At 67.9% G+C, this 22,042-nt stretch overlaps 1 protein-coding gene across 1 annotated transcript in view; it reads left to right on the top strand.

The window, feature by feature from the left end:
• VARS2 (valyl-tRNA synthetase 2, mitochondrial) overlaps positions 1 to 12,844 on the top strand; it is a 35,544-nt gene extending 22,700 nt beyond the window's left edge. Inside the window, exons 26-29 of the mRNA XM_066208703.1 lie at positions 11,104 to 11,218; positions 11,746 to 11,918; positions 12,568 to 12,645; positions 12,757 to 12,844. Coding sequence (XP_066064800.1) covers positions 11,104 to 11,218; positions 11,746 to 11,918; positions 12,568 to 12,645; positions 12,757 to 12,831 — 441 coding nt within the window. The 3' untranslated portion in view covers positions 12,832 to 12,844. The remainder of the gene's footprint in view (positions 1 to 11,103; positions 11,219 to 11,745; positions 11,919 to 12,567; positions 12,646 to 12,756) is intronic.
• Positions 12,845 to 22,042: the final 9,198 nt, after the last annotated feature.

The raw sequence follows: 22,042 nt of genomic DNA on the forward strand, positions 1-22,042 counted from the left end.
CCTGGGTGTCCCTGGGTGTCTCTGGGTGTCCCCTGGGTGTCCCTGGGTGTCCCTGGGGTGTCTCTGGGTCTCCCCTGGGTGTCCCTGGGTGTCCCCGGGTGTCCCTGGAGTGTCCCCGGGTGTCCCCTGGGTGTCCCCGGGTGTCCCTGGAGTGTCCCCGGGTGTCCCCTGGGTGTCCCTGGGTGTCCCCTGGGTGTCCCCGGGTGTCCCTGGGTGTCCCTGGGTGTCTCTGGGTATCCCTGGGTGTCCCCTGGGTGTCCCTGGGGTGTCTCTGGGTGTCCCTGGGTGTCCCTGGGTGTCCCTGGGTGTCCCTGGGTGTCCCTGGGTGTCCCCTGGGTGTCCCTGGGGTGTCTCTGGGTGTCCCTGGGTGTCCCTGGGTGTCCCTGGGTGTCCCTGGGTGTCCCTGGGTGTCCCCTGGGTGTCCCTGGGTGTCCCTGGGTGTCCCCGGGTGTCCCTGGAGTGTCCCTGGGTGTCCCTGGGTGTCCCTGGGGTGTCCCTGGGTGTCCCTGGGTGTCCCCTGGGTGTCCCTGGGTGTCCCCTGGGTGTCCCTGGGTGTCCCTGGGTGTCCCTGGGTGTCTCTGGGTGTCCCTGGGTGTCCCCTGGGTGTCCCTGGGTGTCTCTGGGTGTCCCTGGGTGTCCCCTGGGTGTCCCTGGGGTGTCTCTGGGTGTCCCCGGGGTGTCCCTGGGGTGTCCCCGGGTGTCTCTGGGTGTCCCTGGGTGTCCCCTGGGTGTCCCTGGGTGTCCCTGGGTGTCCCCGGGTGTCCCCTGGGTGTCCCCTGGGTGTCCCTGGGTGTCCCCTGGGTGTCCCTGGGTGTCCCTGGGTGTCCCTGGGTGTCCCCTGGGTGTCCCTGGGTGTCCCTGGGTGTCCCTGGAGTGTCCCCGGGTGTCCCCTGGGTGTCTCTGGGTGTCCCTGGGTGTCCCTGGGTGTCCCTGGGTGTCTCTGGGTGTCCCTGGGTGTCCCCGGGTGTCCCTGGAGTGTCCCCGGGTGTCCCCTGGGTGTCCCTGGGTGTCCCCGGGTGTCCCTGGGTGTCCCTGGGTGTCCCTGGGTGTCCCTGGGTGTCCCCTGGGTGTCCCTGGGTGTCCCTGGGTGTCCCTGGGTGTCCCTGGGTGTCCCCTGGGTGTCCCTGGGTGTCCCTGGGTGTCCCTGGGTGTCCCCTGGGTGTCCCTGGGGTGTCCCTGGGTGTCCCCGGGTGTCCCCGGGTGTCCCTGGGTGTCCCTGGGTGTCCCTGGGTGTCCCCTGGGTGTCCCTGGGTGTCCCTGGGTGTCCCTGGGTGTCCCCTGGGTGTCCCTGGTTGTCCCTGGGTGTCCCATGGGTGTCCCTGGGTGTCCCTGGGTGTCCTCTGGGTGTCCCTGGGTGTCCCCTGGGTGTCTCTGGGTGTCCCCTGGGTGTCCCCTGGGTGTCCCTGGGTGTCTCTGGGTGTCCCCTGGGTGTCCCTGGAGTGTCCCTGGGTGTCCCTGGGTGTCCCAGGGTGTCTCTGGGTGTCCCCTGGGTGTCCCTGGGTGTCCCTGGGTGTCCCTGGGTGTCCCCGGGTGTCCCTGGAGTGTCCCCGGGTGTCCCCTGGGTGTCCCTGGGTGTCCCCTGGGTGTCCCTGGGTGTCCCTGGGGTGTCTCTGGGTGTCCCTGGGTGTCCCTGGGTGTCCCTGGGTGTCCCCGGGGTGTCCCTGGGGTGTCCCTGGGTGTCCCCTGGGTGTCCCTGGGTGTCCCTGGGTGTCCCCGGGTGTCCCCTGGGTGTCCCTGGGTGTCCCCTGGGTGTCCCTGGGTGTCCCTGGGTGTCCCTGGGTGTCTCTGGGTGTCCCTGGGTGTCCCTGGGTGTCCCCGGGTGTCCCTGGAGTGTCCCCGGGTGTCCCCGGGTGTCCCTGGGTATCCCCTGGGTGTCCCTGGGTGTCTCTGGGTGTCCCTGGGTGTCCCTGGGTGTCCCCGGGTGTCCCTGGAGTGTCCCCGGGTGTCCCCTGGGTGTCCCCGGGGTGTCCCTGGGTGTCCCCGGGGTGTCCCTGGGTGTCCCCTGGGTGTCCCTGGTTGTCCCTGGGTGTCCCCTGGGTGTCCCTGGGTGTCTCTGGGTGTCCCTGGGTGTCCCCGGGGTGTCCCTGGGTGTCCCCTGGGTGTTCCTGGTTGTCCCTGGGTGTCCCCTGGGTGTCCCTGGGTGTCCCTGGGTGTCCCTGGGTGTCCCTGGGTGTCCCCGGGTGTCCCCTGGGTGTCCCTGGGTGTCCCTGGGTGTCCCTGGGTGTCCCCTGGGTGTCCCTGGGTGTCCCTGGGTGTCCCTGGAGTGTCCCCGGGTGTCCCCTGGGTGTCCCTGGGTGTCCCCGGGTGTCCCCTGGGTGTCCCCTGGGTGTCCCTGGGTGTCCCCTGGGTGTCCCTGGGTGTCCCTGGGTGTCCCCTGGGTGTCCCTGGGTGTCCCTGGGTGTCCCTGGAGTGTCCCCGGGTGTCCCCTGGGTGTCCCCGGGTGTCCCTGGAGTGTCCCCGGGTGTCCCCTGGGTGTCCCTGGGTGTCCCCTGGTTGTCCCTGGGTGTCCCTGGGTGTCCCTGGGTGTCCCTGGGTGTCCCCGGGTGTCCCTGGAGTGTCCCCGGGTGTCCCCTGGGTGTCCCTGGGTGTCTCTGGGTGTCTCTGGGTGTCCCTGGGTGTCCCCTGGGTGTCCCTGGGGTGTCTCTGGGTGTCCCTGGGTGTCCCTGGGTGTCCCTGGGTGTCCCCTGGGTGTCCCTGGAGTGTCCCTGGGTGTCCCTGGGTGTCCCTGGGTGTCTCTGGGTGTCCCCTGGGTGTCCCTGGGTGTCCCTGGGGTGTCTCTGGGTGTCCCCTGGGTGTCCCTGGGTGTCCCCGGGTGTCCCTGGAGTGTCCCCGGGTGTCCCCTGGGTGTCCCTGGGTGTCCCCTGGTTGTCCCTGGGTGTCCCTGGGTGTCCCTGGGTGTCCCTGGGTGTCCCCGGGTGTCCCTGGAGTGTCCCCGGGTGTCCCCTGGGTGTCCCTGGGTGTCTCTGGGTGTCTCTGGGTGTCCCTGGGTGTCCCCTGGGTGTCCCTGGGGTGTCTCTGGGTGTCCCTGGGTGTCCCTGGGTGTCCCTGGGTGTCCCCTGGGTGTCCCTGGAGTGTCCCTGGGTGTCCCTGGGTGTCCCTGGGTGTCTCTGGGTGTCCCCTGGGTGTCCCTGGGTGTCCCTGGGGTGTCTCTGGGTGTCCCCTGGGTGTCCCTGGGTGTCCCCGGGTGTCCCTGGAGTGTCCCTGGGTGTCCCTGGGTGTCCCTGGGTGTCTCTGGGTGTCCCCTGGGTGTCCCTGGGTGTCCCTGGGGTGTCTCTGGGTGTCCCCTGGGTGTCCCTGGGTGTCCCCTGGGTGTCCCTGGGTGTCCCTGGGTGTCCCTGGGTGTCCCCTGGGTGTCCCCGGGTGTCCCCTGGGTGTCCCCTGGGTGTCCCCTGGGTGTCCCTGGGTGTCCCTGGGTGTCTCTGGGTGTCCCTGGGTGTCCCTGGGTGTCCCCGGGTGTCCCTGGAGTGTCCCCGGGTGTCCCCTGGGTGTCCCTGCGTGTCCCTGGGTGTCCCCTGGGTGTCCCTGGGGTGTCTCTGGGTGTCCATGGGTGTCCCTGGGTGTCCCTGGGTGTCCCTGGGTGTCCCCGGGGTGTCCCTGGGTGTCCCCTGGGTGTCCCCGGGTGTCCCTGGAGTGTCCCCGGGTGTCCCCTGGGTGTCCCTGGGTGTCCCCTGGGTGTCCCTGGGGTGTCTCTGGGTGTCCCTGGGTGTCCCTGGGTGTCCCTGGGTGTCCCCGGGGTGTCCCTGGGGTGTCCCTGGGTGTCCCCTGGGTGTCCCCGGGTGTCTCTGGGTGTCCCTGGGTGTCCCCTGGGTGTCCCTGGGTGTCCCTGGAGTGTCCCCGGGTGTCCCTGGAGTGTCCCCGGGTGTCCCCTGGGTGTCCCTGGGTGTCCCCTGGGTGTCCCTGGGTGTCCCTGGGTGTCCCTGGGTGTCTCTGGGTGTCCCTGGGTGTCCCCTGGGTGTCCCTGGGGTGTCTCTGGGTGTCCCCGGGGTGTCCCTGGGGTGTCCCCGGGTGTCTCTGGGTGTCCCTGGGTGTCCCCTGGGTGTCCCTGGGTGTCCCTGGGTGTCCCCGGGTGTCCCCTGGGTGTCCCCTGGGTGTCCCTGGGTGTCCCCTGGGTGTCCCTGGGTGTCCCTGGGTGTCCCTGGGTGTCCCCTGGGTGTCCCTGGGTGTCCCTGGGTGTCCCTGGAGTGTCCCCGGGTGTCCCCTGGGTGTCTCTGGGTGTCCCTGGGTGTCCCTGGGTGTCCCTGGGTGTCTCTGGGTGTCCCTGGGTGTCCCCTGGGTGTCCCTGGGTGTCCCTGGGTGTCCCTGGGTGTCCCCGGGGTGTCCCTGGGTGTCCCCTGGGTGTCCCTGGTTGTCCCTGGGTGTCCCATGGGTGTCCCTGGGTGTCCCTGGGTGTCCCTGGGTGTCTCTGGGTGTCCCTGGGTGTCCCCTGGGTGTCTCTGGGTGTCCCCTGGGTGTCCCCTGGGTGTCCCTGGGTGTCTCTGGGTGTCCCCTGGGTGTCCCTGGAGTGTCCCTGGGTGTCCCTGGGTGTCCCAGGGTGTCTCTGGGTGTCCCCTGGGTGTCCCTGGGTGTCCCTGGGTGTCCCTGGGTGTCCCTGGGGTGTCCCCTGGGTGTCCCTGGGGTGTCTCTGGGTGTCCCCGGGGTGTCCCTGGGTGTCCCCGGGGTGTCCCTGGGTGTCCCTGGGTGTCCCCTGGGTGTCCCTGGGGTGTCCCTGGGTGTCCCTGGGTGTCCCTGGGTGTCCCTGGGGTGTCCCTGGGTGTCCCCTGGGTGTCCCTGGGTGTCCCTGGGTGTCCCCGGGTGTCCCCTGGGTGTCCCTGGGTGTCCCCTGGGTGTCCTCTGGGTGTCCCTGGGTGTCCCCTGGGTGTCCCTGGGTGTCCCTGGGTGTCCCTGGGTGTCTCTGGGTGTCCCTGGGTGTCCCTGGGTGTCCCCGGGTGTCCCTGGAGTGTCCCCGGGTGTCCCCTGGGTGTCCCTGGGTGTCCCCTGGGTGTCCCTGGGTGTCTCTGGGTGTCCCTGGGTGTCCCTGGGTGTCCCCGGGTGTCCCTGGAGTGTCCCCGGGTGTCCCCTGGGTGTCCCCGGGGTGTCCCTGGGTGTCCCCGGGGTGTCCCTGGGTGTCCCCTGGGTGTCCCTGGTTGTCCCTGGGTGTCCCCTGGGTGTCCCCTGGCTGTCCCTGGTTGTCCCTGGGTGTCCCCTGGGTGTCCCTGGGTGTCTCTGGGTGTCCCTGGGTGTCCCCGGGGTGTCCCTGGGTGTCCCCTGGGTGTTCCTGGTTGTCCCTGGGTGTCCCTGGTTGTCCCTGGGTGTCTCTGGGTGTCCCTGGGTGTCCCTGGGTGTCCCTGGGTGTCCCTGGGTGTCCCCGGGTGTCCCCTGGGTGTCCCTGGGTGTCCCTGGGTGTCCCGGGGTGTCCCCTGGGTGTCCCTGGGTGTCCCTGGGTGTCCCTGGAGTGTCCCCGGGTGTCCCCTGGGTGTCCCTGGGTGTCCCCGGGTGTCCCCTGGGTGTCCCCTGGGTGTCCCTGGGTGTCCCTGGGTGTCCCTGGGTGTCCCTGGAGTGTCCCCGGGTGTCCCCTGGGTGTCCCTGGGTGTCCCTGGAGTGTCCCCGGGTGTCCCCTGGGTGTCCCTGGGTGTCCCTGGGTGTCTCTGGGTGTCCCTGGGTGTCCCCTGGGTGTCCCCGGGTGTCCCTGGAGTGTCCCCGGGTGTCCCCTGGGTGTCCCTGGGTGTCCCCTGGTTGTCCCTGGGTGTCCCTGGGTGTCCCTGGGTGTCCCTGGGTGTCCCCGGGTGTCCCTGGAGTGTCCCCGGGTGTCCCCTGGGTGTCCCTGGGTGTCTCTGGGTGTCTCTGGGTGTCCCTGGGTGTCCCCTGGGTGTCCCTGGGGTGTCTCTGGGTGTCCCTGGGTGTCCCTGGGTGTCCCTGGGTGTCCCCTGGGTGTCCCTGGAGTGTCCCTGGGTGTCCCTGGGTGTCCCTGGGTGTCTCTGGGTGTCCCCTGGGTGTCCCTGGGTGTCCCTGGGGTGTCTCTGGGTGTCCCCTGGGTGTCCCTGGGTGTCCCCGGGTGTCCCTGGAGTGTCCCCGGGTGTCCCCTGGGTGTCCCCTGGGTGTCCCCTGGGTGTCCCTGGGTGTCCCTGGGTGTCTCTGGGTGTCCCTGGGTGTCCCTGGGTGTCCCCGGGTGTCCCTGGAGTGTCCCCGGGTGTCCCCTGGGTGTCCCTGCGTGTCCCTGGGTGTCCCCTGGGTGTCCCTGGGGTGTCTCTGGGTGTCCATGGGTGTCCCTGGGTGTCCCTGGGTGTCCCTGGGTGTCCCCGGGGTGTCCCTGGGTGTCCCCTGGGTGTCCCCGGGTGTCCCTGGAGTGTCCCCGGGTGTCCCCTGGGTGTCCCTGGGTGTCCCCTGGGTGTCCCCTGGGGTGTCTCTGGGTGTCCCTGGGTGTCCCTGGGTGTCCCTGGGTGTCCCCGGGGTGTCCCTGGGGTGTCCCTGGGTGTCCCCTGGGTGTCCCCGGGTGTCTCTGGGTGTCCCTGGGTGTCCCCTGGGTGTCCCTGGGTGTCCCTGGAGTGTCCCCGGGTGTCCCTGGAGTGTCCCCGGGTGTCCCCTGGGTGTCCCTGGGTGTCCCCTGGGTGTCCCTGGGTGTCCCTGGGTGTCCCTGGGTGTCTCTGGGTGTCCCTGGGTGTCCCTGGGGTGTCCTCTGGGTGTCCCCGGGTGTCTCTGGGTGTCCCTGGGTGTCCCCTGGGTGTCCCTGGGTGTCCCTGGGTGTCCCTGGGTGTCCCCTGGGTGTCCCTGGGTGTCCCTGGGTGTCCCTGGAGTGTCCCCGGGTGTCCCCTGGGTGTCCCTGGGTGTCACCGGGTGTCCCCTGGGTGTCCCCTGGGTGTCCCTGGGTGTCCCCTGGGTGTCCCTGGGTGTCCCTGGGTGTCCCTGGGTGTCCCCTGGGTGTCCCCTGGGTGTCCCTGGGTGTCCCTGGAGTGTCCCCGGGTGTCCCCTGGGTGTCTCTGGGTGTCCCTGGGTGTCCCTGGGTGTCCCTGGGTGTCTCTGGGTGTCCCTGGGTGTCCCCGGGTGTCCCTGGAGTGTCCCCGGGTGTCCCCTGGGTGTCCCTGGGTGTCCCTGGGTGTCCCCGGGTGTCCCTGGGTGTCCCTGGGTGTCCCTGGGTGTCCCTGGGTGTCCCCTGGGTGTCCCTGGGTGTCCCTGGGTGTCCCTGGGTGTCCCCTGGGTGTCCCTGGGGTGTCCCTGGGTGTCCCTGGGTGTCCCTGGGTGTCCCTGGGTGTCCCCTGGGTGTCCCTGGGTGTCCCTGGGTGTCCCTGGGTGTCCCCGGGGTGTCCCTGGGTGTCCCCTGGGTGTCCCTGGGTGTCCCCTGGGTGTCCCCTGGGTGTCCCTGGGTGTCTCTGGGTGTCCCCTGGGTGTCCCTGGAGTGTCCCTGGGTGTCCCTGGGTGTCCCCTGGGTGTCCCCGGGTGTCCCCTGGGTGTCCCCTGGGTGTCCCTGGGTGTCCCTGGGTGTCCCTGAGTGTCCCCTGGGTGTCCCTGGAGTGTCCCCGGGTGTCCCCTGGGTGTCCCTGGGTGTCCCTGGGTGTCCCCGGGGTGTCCCTGGGGTGTCCCTGGGTGTCCCTGAGTGTCCCCTGGGTGTCCCTGGAGTGTCCCCGGGTGTCCCCTGGGTGTCCCTGGGTGTCCCTGGAGTGTCCCCGGGTGTCCCCTGGGTGTCTCTGGGTGTCCCTGGGTGTCCCTGGGTGTCCCTGGGTGTCCCCGGGGTGTCCCTGGGTGTCCCTGGGTGTCCCCGGGGTGTCCCCGGGTGTCCCTGGGTGTCCCTGGGTGTCCCTGGGTGTCCCCGGGGTGTCCCCGGGTGTCTCTGGGTGTCCCTGGGTGTCCCCTGGGTGTCCCTGGGTGTCCCTGGGTGTCCCTGGGTGTCCCTGGGTGTCCCCGGGTGTCTCTGGGTGTCCCTGGGTGTCCCTGGGTGTCCCTGGGTGTCCCCGGGGTGTCCCTGGGGTGTCCCTGGGTGTCCCCTGGGTGTCCCTGGGTGTCCCTGGGTGTCCCCGGGTGTCCCCTGGGTGTCCCTGGGTGTCCCCTGGGTGTCCCCTGGGTGTCCCTGGGTGTTCCCTGGGTGTCCCTGGGTGTCCCTGGGTGTCCCTGGGTGTCCCTGGGTGTCTCTGGGTGTCCCCGGGGTGTCCCTGGGTGTCCCTGGGGTGTCTCTGGGTGTCCCTGGGTGTCCCTGGGTGTCCCCGGGTGTCCCTGAGTGTCCCCGGGTGTCCCCTGGGTGTCCCTGGGTGTCCCCGGGTGTCCCTGGGTGTCCCCTGGGTGTCCCCTGGGTGTCCCTGGGTGTCCCTGGGTGTCTCTGGGTGTCCCTGGGTGTCCCTGGGTGTCCCCGGGGTGTCCCTGGGTGTCCCCTGGGTGTCCCTGGTTGTCCCCGGGTGTCCCCTGGGTGTCCCCTGGGTGTCCCTGGAGTGTCCCCGGGTGTCCCCTGGGTGTCCCTGGGTGTCCCCTGGGTGTCCCTGGAGTGTCCCCGGGTGTCCCTGGGTGTCTCTGGGTGTCCCTGGGTGTCCCTGGGTGTCCCTGGGTGTCCCCGGGGTGTCCCTGGGTGTCCCTGGGTGTCCCCGGGTGTCCCCTGGGTGTCCCTGGGTGTCCCTGGTGTCCCTGGGTGTCCCCGGGGTGTCCCCGGGTGTCTCTGGGTGTCCCTGGGTGTCCCTGGGTGTCCCTGGGTGTCCCTGGGTGTCCCCGGGGTGTCCCCGGGTGTCTCTGGGTGTCCTGGGTGTCCCTGGGTGTCCCTGGGTGTCCCCGGGGTGTCCCTGGGTGTCCCTGGGTGTCCCCTGGGTGTCCCTGGGTGTCCCTGGGTGTCCCCGGGTGTCCCCTGGGTGTCCCTGGGTGTCCCCTGGGTGTCCCCTGGGTGTCCCTGGTGTCCCCTGGGTGTCCCTGGGTGTCCCTGGGTGTCCCTGGGTGTCCCTGGGTGTCTCTGGGTGTCCCCGGGTGTCCCTGGGTGTCCCTGTCCCTGGGGTGTCTCTGGGTGTCCCTGGGTGTCCCTGGGTGTCCCCGGGTGTCCCTGGGTGTCCCCTGGGTGTCCCTGGGTGTCTCTGGGTGTCCCTGGGTGTCCCTGGGTGTCCCCGGGTGTCCCTGGAGTGTCCCCGGGTGTCCCCTGGGTGTCCCCTGGGTGTCCCTGGGTGTCCCTGGGTGTCTCTGGGTGTCCCTGGGTGTCCCCTGGGTGTCCCGGGTGTCCCCTGGGTGTCCCTGGGTGTCCCCTGGGTGTCCCTGGGTGTCCCTGGGTGTCTCTGGGTGTCCCTGGGTGTCCCTGGGTGTCCCTGGGTGTCCCCGGGGTGTCCCTGGGGTGTCCCTGGGTGTCCCCTGGGTGTCCCTGGGTGTCCCTGGGTGTCCCCTGGGTGTCCCTGGGTGTCCCCTGGGTGTCCCTGGGTGTCCCTGGGTGTCCCTGGGTGTCCCCGGGTGTCCCTGGAGTGTCCCCGGGTGTCCCCGGGGTGTCCCTGGGTGTCCCCTGGGTGTCCCCGGGTGTCCCCTGGGTGTCCCTGGGTGTCCCTGGGTGTCCCCGGGTGTCCCTGGGTGTCCCCTGGGTGTCCCTGGGTGTCCCCGGGTGTCCCTGGAGTGTCCCCGGGTGTCCCCTGGGTGTCCCTGGGTGTCCCCTGGTTGTCCCTGGGTGTCCCTGGGTGTCCCTGGGTGTCCCCTGGGTGTCCCTGGGTGTCCCTGGAGTGTCCCCGGGTGTCCCCTGGGTGTCCCTGGGTGTCCCCTGGTTGTCCCTGGGTGTCCCTGGGTGTCCCTGGGTGTCCCCTGGGTGTCCCTGGGTGTCCCTGGGTGTCCCTGGGTGTCCCTGGGTGTCCCTGGGTGTCCCTGGGTGTCCCCGGGTGTCCCTGGGTGTCCCTGGGTGTCCCTGGGTGTCCCCGGGGTGTCCCTGGGTGTCCCCTGGGTGTCCCTGGGTGTCCCTGGGTGTCCCTGGGTGTCCCCGGGGTGTCCCTGGGTGTCCCCTGGGTGTCCCTGGGTGTCCCTGGGTGTCCCCTGGGTGTCCCCTGGGTGTCCCTGGGTGTCCCCTGGGTGTCCCCTGGGTGTCCCTGGGTGTCCCTGGGTGTCCCCTGGGTGTCCCCTGGGTGTCCCTGGGTGTCCCCTGGGTGTCCCTGGGTGTCCCTGGGTGTCCCCTGGGTGTCCCTGAGTGTCCCTGGGTGTCCCTGGGTGTCCCCTGGGTGTCCCCGGGTGTCCCCTGGGTGTCCCCTGGGTGTCCCTGGGTGTCCCTGGGTGTCCCTGAGTGTCCCCTGGGTGTCCCTGGGTGTCCCTGGAGTGTCCCCGGGTGTCCCCTGGGTGTCTCTGGGTGTCCCTGGGTGTCCTGGGTGTCCCTGGGTGTCCCTGGGTGTCCCCTGGGTGTCCCCGGGGTGTCCCTGGGTGTCCCTGGGTGTCCCCGGGGTGTCCCCGGGTGTCCCTGGGTGTCCCTGGGTGTCCCTGGGTGTCCCCGGGGTGTCCCTGGGTGTCCCTGGGTGTCCCTGGGTGTCTCTGGGTGTCCCCTGGGTGTCCCTGGGTGTCCCCTGGGTGTCTCTGGGTGTCCCTGGGTGTCCCCTGGGTGTCTCTGGGTGTCCCTGGGTGTCCCTGGGTGTCCCTGGGTGTCTCTGGGTGTCCCTGGGTGTCCCTGGGTGTCCCTGGGTGTCTCTGGGTGTCCCTGGGTGTCCCTGGGTGTCCCTGGGTGTCCCTGGGTGTCCCTGGGTGTCCCTGGGTGTCTCTGGGTGTCCCTGGGTGTCCCCTGGGTGTCTCTGGGTGTCCCTGGTGTCCCCTGGGTGTCTCTGGGTGTCCCTGGGTGTCCCCTGGGTGTCCCTGGGTGTCTCTGGGTGTCCCTGGGTGTCCCTGGGTGTCCCTGGGTGTCCCTGGGTGTCTCTGGGTGTCCCTGGGTGTCCCCGGGTGTCCCTGGGTGTCCCCGGGTGTCCCTGGGTGTCCCTGGGTGTCCCCTGGGTGTCCCTGGGTCTCCCTGGGTGTCCCCGGGTGTCCCCGGGTGTCCCTGGGTGTCTCTGGGTGTCCCTGGGTGTCCCTGGGGTGTCCCGGGGTGTCCCTGGGTGTCCCTGGGTGTCCCTGGGTGTCTCTGGGGTGTCCCTGGGTGTCCCCAGGGTGTCCCCAGGGTGTCCCCGGGTGTCCCCGGGTGTCCCCGGGGGTCTCAGCCCCATTTTCCCCCCCCAGGCCCGCTGGCACAACCCCGAGCTGGAGGCTCAGGTGGGCGCCATGTTGGAGCTGGTCCGGGCCGCGCGGGGGCTGCGCGAGACCTTCCGCCTCGGGGGGGGCGCCCGCCCCCCAGGTGAGCCCCGGGGCGGGGAGGGGACACGGGACTGCAACTCCCAGCAGGCCCCGGGGCGGCCCGGAGGGCGGGGGGACTGCCAATCCCAGCGTGCTTTGGGAAAGCCAAGATGGCTGCCAAAGGGAACTACATGTCCCAGCGTGCCTTGGAAAATCCAAAATGGCTGCCAAAGGGAACTAGGAATCCCAGCATGCTCTGGGGCAGCCAAAACATTTGTGTCAGGCACGGACTACTAATCCCAGCATGCCCTGGGACCGGCCAATATGGCTGCCAGCGGGCCATACGTGTCCCAGCATCCTGTGCGAAAACCAACGTGGCAGCTACACGGCGGGCTGCAACTCCCAGCATGCTTTGTGGGCCCCAAGATGGCGGCCGGCTGTTAGGAACTACAAATCCCAGCGTGCTCTGGGGCAGTCCCGTATCCCAGCATGCCTTTTCCCTGCCCCAAGATGGCGTCCCCCATGGCGGCCGCCATCTCTCCCCACACCGTGGCAGCCATCTTGTGGGCGTGGTTTTCCCCCCCGCAGTGCTGGTGCAGTGCCCGGAGCCGGCTCGTGATTGGCTGGAGCCGCTCGGCCCCGCCTTCCAGGCGCTCTCGGGGGCGGGGCCTGTGCAGCTCCTCCCCCCGGGGGCGGGGCCGGGGCCGGGCTGGGCGGGAGCTCCCGCGGGTCCCGGAACCTTCGTTCACCTGCGGATCCAGGTGAGGGGGGCGGGGCTCGGCGGGGATTTTTGGGGACCCCAAAGGTCCCCGATGACCTTCGGTGTCCCCCGTGACCTTTGGGGTCCCCCGATGACCTTCAGTGTCCCCCGTGACCTTTGGTGTCCCCCTGATGACCTTTGGTGTCCCCCGTGACCTTTGGTGTCCCCCTGTGACCTTTGGTGTCCCCCGTGACCTTTGATGTCCCCTGTGACCTTTGGTGTCCCCCCGTGACCTTTGGTGTCCCCCCGATGACCTTTGGTGTCTCCCGTGACCTTTGGGGTCCCCCCAATGACCTTTGGTGTCCCCCGTGACCTTTGGTGTCCCCCGTGACCTTTGGGGTCCCCCGATGACCTTTGGTGTCCCCCCGATGACCTTTGGTGTCTCCCGTGACCTTTGGTGTCCCCCGTGACCTTCGGTGTCCCCCGTGACCTTCGGTGTCCCCTGGTGACCTTTGATGTCCCCCGTGACCTTTGGTGTCCCCCCGTGACCTTTGGTGTCCCCCGTGACCTTCGGTGTCCCCTGGTGACCTTTGATGTCCCCCGTGACCTTTGGTGTCCCCCGTGACCTTCGGTGTCCCCTGGTGACCTTTGATGTCCCCCGTGACCTTTGGTGTCCCCCGTGACCTTTGGTGTCCCCTCGCTGTCCCCAGGGCCTGGCTGACCCCGCCCACCTCCGCTCCCGCCTCCAACGCCTGCAAACCCTCGGGGCCGCCCAGCAGCAATCCAAGGTTGGTCCCCGCCCTAATTAGCCCGTTAATGAGCCCGTTAATGAGCCGATTGATTCGCCTCGTTAGCGCTGTGCCGGTCCTAATTAACGGCGTTAACCCCTCCCTCCCCAGGTGAGGGCGGAGCTGGCGCGGCTGGAGGAGGCGCTGCGGGCCCTGGAGACCCCCGGCGTTAATAAAGATAATTAAAACCTGCCGGTAATCAGGTCGTGGCCTCTTTAAAGGGGAAGGGGCGGGGCTTAGGGGTGGGGAGGGGCTCAACAGCCCAGGCCGCGCCCCCCTCCGTGGATCGGGAGCGTCGGACGGAGCCGGAGCTGCCGAGACCCAAAAAAACCCGAAAAGTCCCCAAAATTGGGGTCGGGACGCCCCCCCCCCGGGGGTCACCTGGTGTCACCTGCGGCCACCTCAGGTACTGTCACCGCTGTGTCACCTGTGTGTCACCTCCTGTGTGTCACCTCCTGTGTGTCACCTGTGTGTCACCTGTGTCACCTGTGTCCCCTGGGTTTCACCTGTGTGTCACCTGTGTCACCTCCTGTGTGTCACCTGGGTGTCACCTGTGTCACCTGTGTCCCCTGGGTTTCACCTGTGTGTCACCTGTGTCACCTCCTGTGTGTCACCTTTGTGACCTCCTGTGTGTCACCTGTGTCGTCTCTGTGTCCCCTGGGTGTCACCTGTGTGACCTCCTGTGTGTCACCTGGGTGTCACCTGTGTCACTGTGTCACCTCCTGTGTGTCACCTGTGTCCCCTGGGTTTCACCTGTGTGTCACCTGTGTCACCTCCTCTGTGTCACCTGTGTCACCTGTGTGTCCCCTGGGTGTCACCTGTGTGTCACCTGCGGCCACCTCAGGTACTGTCACCTGTGTGTCACCTGTGTCACCTCCTGTGTGTCACCTGTGTGTCACCTGGGTGTCACCTGTGTCACCTGTGTCCCCTGGGTTTCACCTGTGTGTCACCTGTGTGTCACCTGCGGCCACCTCAGGTACTGTCACCTGTGTGTCACCTCCTGTGTGTCACCTGTCTCGTCTCTGTGTCCCCTGGGTGTCACCTGTGTGTCACCTGCGGCTACCTCAGGTATTGTCACCTCTGTGTCACCTGTGTCACCTGTGTCCCCTGTGTGTCACCTGCGTGTCACCTCCTGTGACGTCCCCTCTGTCCCCCAGGTCCCCCCATGGCCGAGGGCGGCCCCTCCCCCCGTGTCCCCCCCGGGGAGGTGACAGAGCCCGACCCGGCTTGGGGACAACGCGGGGGTGACACCGTCGGGGGTGGCACCGTCACCGTCACCCCCTGGGCCGGCGGCATCACCATCACTGTCACCCGGGCCGAGGAGGACGTCGGGGACATCGAGGACATCGGGGACTTTGGGGACACTGGGGACGTCAAAGACATTGGGGACATCAGGGACATTGGGGACATTGGGGACATCGGGGACATCGCGGTCATTGGGGACATTGGGGACATCAAGGACATTGGGGACATCGGGGACATCAAGGACATTGGGGACATCGGGGGCATCACGGTCACCGCTGGTGGAGGACAGGGCGATGTCCCCCTCCCCTGTGACAAGGACATGGAGGACGGCGTTGTCCCCACCCTGAAGGACGTCGGGGACAGCGATGTCACCGTCCCGGGGGACACCGGGGACGGGGTTGTCCCAAACTTGGGGGATGGCGATGTCACCACCCTGAGGGACACCGGGGACATTGGGGACATCGGGGACAGGGACATCCCAGCCCTTGGGGACAGCAGTGTCACCCCCCTGAGGGACATCGGGGACATTGGGGACATTGGGGACATTGGGGACAGGGACACGGCAGCCCTTGGGGACAAGGGTGGTGGTGGTGACAGGGGTGTCACAGCCCCAGGGGACGTTGGGGACATCGGAGACTGGAATGGTCCGGGCCCCCTGGACAGGGACGTTGGGGACAGCGGTGTCACCACCCTGAGGGACATTGGGGACAGGGACATTGGGGACAGGGACGTTGGGGACAGGGACACTGGGGACAGGGACATTGGGGACAGGGACATTGGGGACAGTGGTGTCACCACCCCGAGGGACACTGGGGACAGGGACATTGGGGACAGGGACATTGGGGACAGTGGTGTCACCACCCCGAGGGACACTGGGGACAGGGACATTGGGGACAGGGACATTGGGGACAGGGACGTTGGGGACAGGGACATTGGGGACAGGGACGTTGGGGACAGTGGTGTCACCACCCCGAGGGACACTGGGGACAGGGACATTGGGGACAGGGACATTGGGGACAGTGGTGTCACCACCCCGAGGGACACTGGGGACAGGGACATTGGGGACAGGGACATTGGGGACAGCGGTGTCACCACCCTGAGGGACACTGGGGACAGGGATGTTGAGGACAGGGACATCGGGGACAGGGACTTTGGGGACAGGGACGTTGGGGACAGGGACACTGGGGACGGGGATGTCACCATCCCTTGGGACGTTTGGGACAGCGATGTCCCAGCTCCTGGGGACTTTGGGAACACTGGGGACAGGGGTGTCACCACCCCCAGGGCCACCGGGGACATCCCAGTGCCTGGGGACAAGGACAGCCAGGACAGGGACGTCACTGTCCGGCTGGTCGAGGACCTTGGGGACAGGGATGTCACCTCCCCCAGGGACACTGGGGACATCGGGGACATTGGGGACATCGGGGACAGGGATGTCACCTCCCCCAGGGACACTGGGGACATCGGGGACATCGGGGACAGGGACGTCACCTCCCCGAGGGACAGCGGGGACACTGGGGACATTGGGGACAGTGGGGACAGGGGTGTCCCAGTCCCAGGGGACACTGGGGACAGTGATGTCACCATGCTGAGGGACACTGGAGACCTTGGGGACAATGACGTCACCACCCCGGGGGACACTGGAGACCTTGGGGACAATGACGTCACCTCCCCAAGGGACACTGGGGACGGGGACCTTGCGGACAATGACGTCACCACCCCGGGGGACTTTGGGGCCCTTGGGGACGTCGCCGTCACCTGCCGGGCCGGCGGCATCACCATCACCGTGGTGGCCCCGCCCCCAGAGGAGGAGGAGGCTCCCGACGATGACGTCATTGCCTATGACGTCACCGCTCCTGATGTCGCTGCGGCTGGGGAGGGCGATGATGTGGCAGAGGGGCGGGGCAGCCCCTCCCCTCCGCCCACCGGTGACGTCACGGCTGAGGGTGACGTCACTTCCTGTGTGACAGGGGATGATGTCACTGCTGGCATCACCAAGGGTGATGACGTCACTTCCTCTGTCCCGGAGGAAGCTCTCGCTGGTGACGTCATCGCCACCCTGAGAGCGGCGTCGCTGATGACGTCACCATCCCTGGGAGCGATGTCACTGGTGACGTCATCGCCTCCGGGCGCGACTTCATTGATGACATCACCGTCAGCCCTGACCTCGCCGATGATGTCATTGGAGGGAGTGACTTCCCACGGGCCCTGGATGACATCACCTATGACGTCAGTCCCGAGCACCACCTCCCTGATGATGTCATCAGCCTGCATGAGCTCACTGATGATGTCATCGTCCCTGAGAGCGATGTAGCTGATGACATCATCGAGCACGGCTTCCCTGATGACGTCATCACCTGGGGCGATGTCACGCCCCCTCTCCCCGGGGACGATGACGGCATCATGGGAAGTGACATCATCGATGACGCCGTCAGCGTGGATGCGGATGAAGATGACGTCGTCGCCATCCACCACGCCCCTTCCCTTCCTGGGGATGATGTCAGCGATGACGTCATCCCCGGCGACCACCTCCTTGATGACGTCACCCACCGGGGTGGCCTCGCCAATGACGTCATCCATCAAGATGACCTCTTCGATGACATCACCAAGGACGATGACGTCACCTTCCCCGGCCCGGGCTCCCTCCCCGCTGATGATGTCATCACCACCGATGACGTCACCTCCTCCCTACTGGGTGACGTCACCGGGGACCTCGACGGCGCCTGGGACGACCTCGCCGACGACGTCACAGCCGACGCCGACGACGTCACGGCCGACGATGACATCACGCCCTTCCTGCCTTTGGAGCGCCCCCCGGGCCCCGAAGATGACATCACCGATGACGTCACCCCGGGGGCGGAGCAGCCGCTGCTGGGTGCCGCCCCCTTCGGCCGCCGCCACGACGTCGGCGACGACGTCAACGATGACATCACCGAGGACGCGCCCCGAGAGGGCGGGGCAGGTGAGGGGGGGCGTGACCAACGAGGGCGTGGTTTTATGGGCGTGTCCTGACCCTGACCGCGCCCTCGTTCTCTGGCCACGCCCCCAGGAGCCGCCCAGACTCCGCCCCCCGGCTGCCCCCTGCTCTTCCTCGCCCTCCTCTGCCTCCTGCTCGCCCTCCTGCTGCTGGCCGGGCTCTGCGCGGTACGGGGGGGCAAAGACACACCTGGGGGGCAAAGAACACACCTGGGGGGGAACAAACACACCTGGGGGGGCAAAGACACACCTGGGGGGGCAAAGACACACCTGGGGGGGAACAAACACACCTGGGGGGCAAAGAACACACCTGGGGGGGAACAAACACACCTGGGGGGGCAAAGACACACCTGGGGGGCAAAGAACACACCTGGGGGGGAACAAAACACACCTGGGGGGGCAAAGACACACCTGGGGGGGCAGAGAACACACCTGGGGGGCAAAGACACACCTGGGGGGGAACAAAACACACCTGGGGGGGCAAAGACACACCTGGGGGGGTGAAAACACACCTGGGGGGGCCGGAAACACACCTGGGGGGGTGAAAACACACCTGGGGGGCAAAGACACACCTGGGGGGCAAAGACACACCTGGGGGGGAACAAAACACACCTGGGGGGCTGGAAACACACCTGGGGGGCAAAAACACACCTGGGGGGGCAAAGACACACCTGGGGGGGCCGGAAACACACCTGGGGGGCAAAGACACACCTGGGGGGGAACAAAACACACCTGGGGGGCAACAAAACACACCTGGGGGGGTGAAAACACACCTGGGGGGGCAAAGACACACCTGGGGGGGCTGGAAACACACCTGGGGGGGGAACAAAACACACCTGGGGGGGCAGAAACACACCTGGGGGGGCTGGAAACACACCTGGGGGGGAACAAAACACACCTGGGGGGGCCGGAAACACACCTGGGGGGGGAACAAAACACACCTGGGGGGGCAGAAACACACCTGGGGGAGCTGGAAACACACCTGGGGGGAACAAAACACACCTGGGGGGGCAAAGACACACCTGGGGGGCAAAAACACACCTGGGGGGGGCAAAAACACACCTGGGGGGGCAGAAACACACCTGGGGGGAACAAAACACACCTGGGGGGGCAAAAACACACCTGGGGGGCAAAGACACACCTGGGGGGAACAAAACACACCTGGGGGGAACAAAACACACCTGGGGGGGAACAAAACACACCTGGGGGGGGCAAAGACACACCTGGGGGGAAAAGGGAGGGGGGGGGCGGTCCCCAAATTTTGGGGGGCGGGGGCGGTGCCTAATTAATGGGCGTGGCCACAAATCCTAGGGGGAGGGTCCCGAATATTTGGGGGAGGGGGGAGGGGCTTCCCCAAATTCCTGTGCCCCCCCCCGGGGGGGTCCTGACCCCGCCCCGCCCCCCCCAGGCCGTTCATTACGTCAAGGTTTTCATCATCAGCTCGGCCGCGCTGGCGGTGCCGCCCCCCGAGGCCTTCCCGTGAGCCCAAAACCCCCGAATTCACCCCAAAAAATGGAAAATAAATCAAATTGTGGGATTGAAAATGTGTCCGCGTCGTTCCCGTGAGCCCAAAACCCCCGAATTCACCCCAAAAAATGGAAAATAAATCAAATTGTGGGATTGAAAATGTGTCCGCGTCGTTCCCGTGAGCCCAAAACCCCCGAATTCACCCCAAAAATTACAAAATTAATTAAATTATTGAATTAAAATGAGTGTGAGTCTTTCCTGTGGGGCAAAACCTCCCAAATTTACGCCGAAATGTCCCGGTGTCCCCACCCCCCCCAGGTGTCCCCAACCCCCCCCCAGGTGTCCCCACCCCCCCCAGGTGTCCCCACCCCCCCCAGGTGTCCCCAACCCCCTCCAGGTGTCCCCCCAGGTGTCCCCACCCCCCCCAGGTGTCCCCACCCCCCCCAGGTGTCCCCAACCCCCTCCAGGTGTCCCCCCAGGTGTCCCCACCCCCCCCAGGTGTCCCCAACCCCCTCCAGGTGTCCCCCCAGGTGTCCCCAACCCCCTCCAGGTGTCCCCCCAGGTGTCCCCAACCCCCTCCAGGTGTCCCCCCAGGTGTCCCCACCCCCCCAGGTGTCCCCCCAGGTGTCCCCACCCCCCCCAGGTGTCCCCCCAGGTGTCCCCAAACCCCCCCAGGTGTCCCCACCCCCCCAGGTGTCCCCAGCCCCTCCCGCGGTGGCACCTTGGGGACAATGGCCCCATTGTCCGCAGCCACTGCCCCTGACCGGGTGACAAGTCCGGGCTGGCCCCACAATGTCCCCAAATGTCCCCGAGGCGCTGGTGACACGCCCGGCCCCTGTCCCCAGGCGGGGACGAGTCTGCGCTGTGTCGCCGAGGTCCCCAAAGTGTCCCCAAAGTGTCCCCAAAGTGTCCCCAAAGTGTCCCCAGGGTGTCCCCAGGGTGTCCCCAGGGTGTCCCCACAGTGTCCCCAGAGTGTCCCCAAGGTATCCCCAAAGTGTCCCCAGGGTGTCCCCAAAGTGTCCCCAGGGTGTCCCCAGAGTGTCCCCAGGGTGTCCCCAAAGTGTCCCCAGGGTGTCCCCAAAGTGTCCCCAGAGTGTCCCCAGGGTGTCCCCAAAGTGTCCCCAGGGTGTCCCCAGGGTGTCCCCAAGGTATCCCCAAAGTGTCCCCAGGGTGTCCCCAAAGTGTCCCCAGGGTGTCCCCAAAGTGTCCCCAGAGTGTCCCCAGAGTGTCCCCAAGGTGTCCCCAAAGTGTCCCCAGGGTGTCCCCAAAGTGTCCCCAGGGTGTCCCCAGGGTGTCCCCAAAGTGTCCCCAGGGTGTCCCCAAAGTGTCCCCAGGGTGTCCCCGAGTGTCCCCAAAGTGTCCCCAGGGTGTCCCCAGGGTGTCCCCGATGTCCCCAAGGTGGGGAGTTGGGGACACCTGGGAGGAGGTTGGGGACTTTGGGGACCTTGGGGACATTGGGGACATTGGGGACACCTGGGAGGGGGTTGGGGACCTTGGGGACCTTGGGGACCCTCAGCTGCCGTTGTCACCCCCTCTGGGGACAGCCCTGTCCCCTCCCCGGGGCGCGGGGCCACCCCCCCCCCCCGTCCCCACCCAGGGGACGTCCCTGTCCCCAAGGCCATAAATTGGGGACAAGGGGAGTGGCGGTGGCAGCGCCGTGGAGGTGACAATGCGGACACCGGCGGTGGCCCTGGGGACGCTGCTGCTGCTGCTGGGGGGTGAGGGGACATCTGGGGACATCTGGGGACATTTGGGGACATTTGGGGACACCGAGGGGCATGGAGGGACATTTGGGGACATTTGGGGACATTGAGGGGCATGGGAGGGGACTTTGGGGACATTTGGGGACATCTGGGGACATTTGGGGACATTTGGGGACATTTGGGGGACACCGAGGGGCATGGGAGGGGACTTTGGGGACATTTGGGGACATTTGGGGACATTTGAGGACACTGAGGGGCATGGGGGGGACATTTGGGGACATTTGGGGACATTTGGGGACACTGAGGGGCATGGGGGGGAACATTTGGGGACATTTGGGGACACCGAGGGGCATGGGGGGGGACTTTGGGGACATTTGGGGACATTTGGGGACATTGAGGGGCATGGAGGGGGAAGACTTTGGGGACACCGGGGGGGGACATGGGGGAGGGGGAACTATTTGGGGACATTTGGGGACATTTGGGGACATCCGGGATCAAGGAGGGACAACTGGGGGCACCCTGGAGATCGGGGGAGGGGGGGGGGACACTTGGGGACACTTGGGGGACATTGGGGACACGGGGGTGCGGTGGCGCACGGGGACATTTGGGGACACCGCGGGGGGGGGGGGGGGTGGTCACGAGGCCACCCGCGGTGTCGCTGTCGCTGTCCCCAACCCTGTCCCCCCCTCCCCCCTCCCCCCAGGCCCCGCCGCGCCCCTCCCTGTCCCCGAGCCTTGGGGACAGGCGCTGACGTCACTGCTGCGGTCGCTGCTGCCCGCGGGGACTTGGCGGGGACAAGAGGCGACACCGGAGCAGGGTTTGGGGACGTGGCTGCGGGGACACCCGGGACGGCCCGGGACACCTTGGGGACATCCCCGAGCTCCGGCGGGACCCTGGGGACGTCCCCAAGGGGCGGCGACGTGTCCCCGAGAGGAGGGGACAGCGGGGACGGCGGGGACAGAGGGGACAGAGGGGACAGCGGGGACAGAGGGGACACGTCCCCAAATGCCACCGCCCCCGCCTGTCCCAGGACAGGGGACACGTCCCCAAATGCCACCGCTCCCGCATCTCCTGGGACAAGGGACAGCGGGGACAGCGGGGACAGGTCCCCAAGGACAGGGGACATCGGGGACACGATCCCAGGGACAGGGGACAGGCCCCCAAGGGCCACTCCTGGGTCAGGGGACAGAGGGGACAGGTCCCCAAATGCCACCCCCGCCCGTCCCTGGTCCCCGCGAGGAGGCGACACGTCCCCAAGGCCACCCCCCGCCCGGGGTGGCGCCCCTGGGGGACATCGGGAGCCGCGACACGTCGGGGGACCGCGAGGACAGCGCCAGCCGCGGTGAGGGGACACCTGGGGACACCTGGGGACACTCAGGGGACATCCCCGCGCCGCGTGCAGCGGTGTCACTCTCCGTGTCCCCTCCGCAGGTTGGGGACACTCGGAGGAGCCGCTGTAGCGCCGCGGGTGTCGCCGTGGCGCTGTCGCCGTGTCGCGGACGCCACCAGCTCCGTTGTCACCTCGTCCCCGTGTCCCCAGCCCGATGTCCCCTCGCTGTCCCGATGTCCCCTCAGTGTCCCCTCGCTGTCCCCGTGTCCCCAATAAAGGTGAAGCAGCAGCGTCCGTGTCGCCGTCCCTTGGGGTCACCGAGGTGACAGCGCCGGGAGAGGGGACAGGGGGATGGTGGCACTTCTTGGGTTGGGGACAGGGGTGGTGACACTGGGGACATTCCCAGTTTGGGGACACTGGGGACATCTCCTTGGGGACATTCCCAGTTTGGGGACACTGGGGACATTCCCAGTTTGGGGACATTCCCAGTTTGGGGACACTGGGGACATTTCCAGTTTGGGGACACTGGTGACACTTCCTTGGGGACATTCCCAGTTTGGGGACACTGGGGACACTGGGGACATTCCCAGTTTGGGGACACTGGGGACATTCCCAGTTTGGGGACATTCCCAGTTTGGGGACACTGGGGACATTCCCAGTTTGGGGACACTGGGGA

The sequence above is a fragment of the Chamaea fasciata genome, unplaced genomic scaffold (assembly GCF_029207755.1).
Source record: "Chamaea fasciata isolate MVZ Bird 193981 ecotype frontalis unplaced genomic scaffold, bChaFas1.0.hap1 SCAF_419, whole genome shotgun sequence".
NCBI classification, from domain to species: Eukaryota; Metazoa; Chordata; class Aves; order Passeriformes; family Sylviidae; genus Chamaea; species Chamaea fasciata.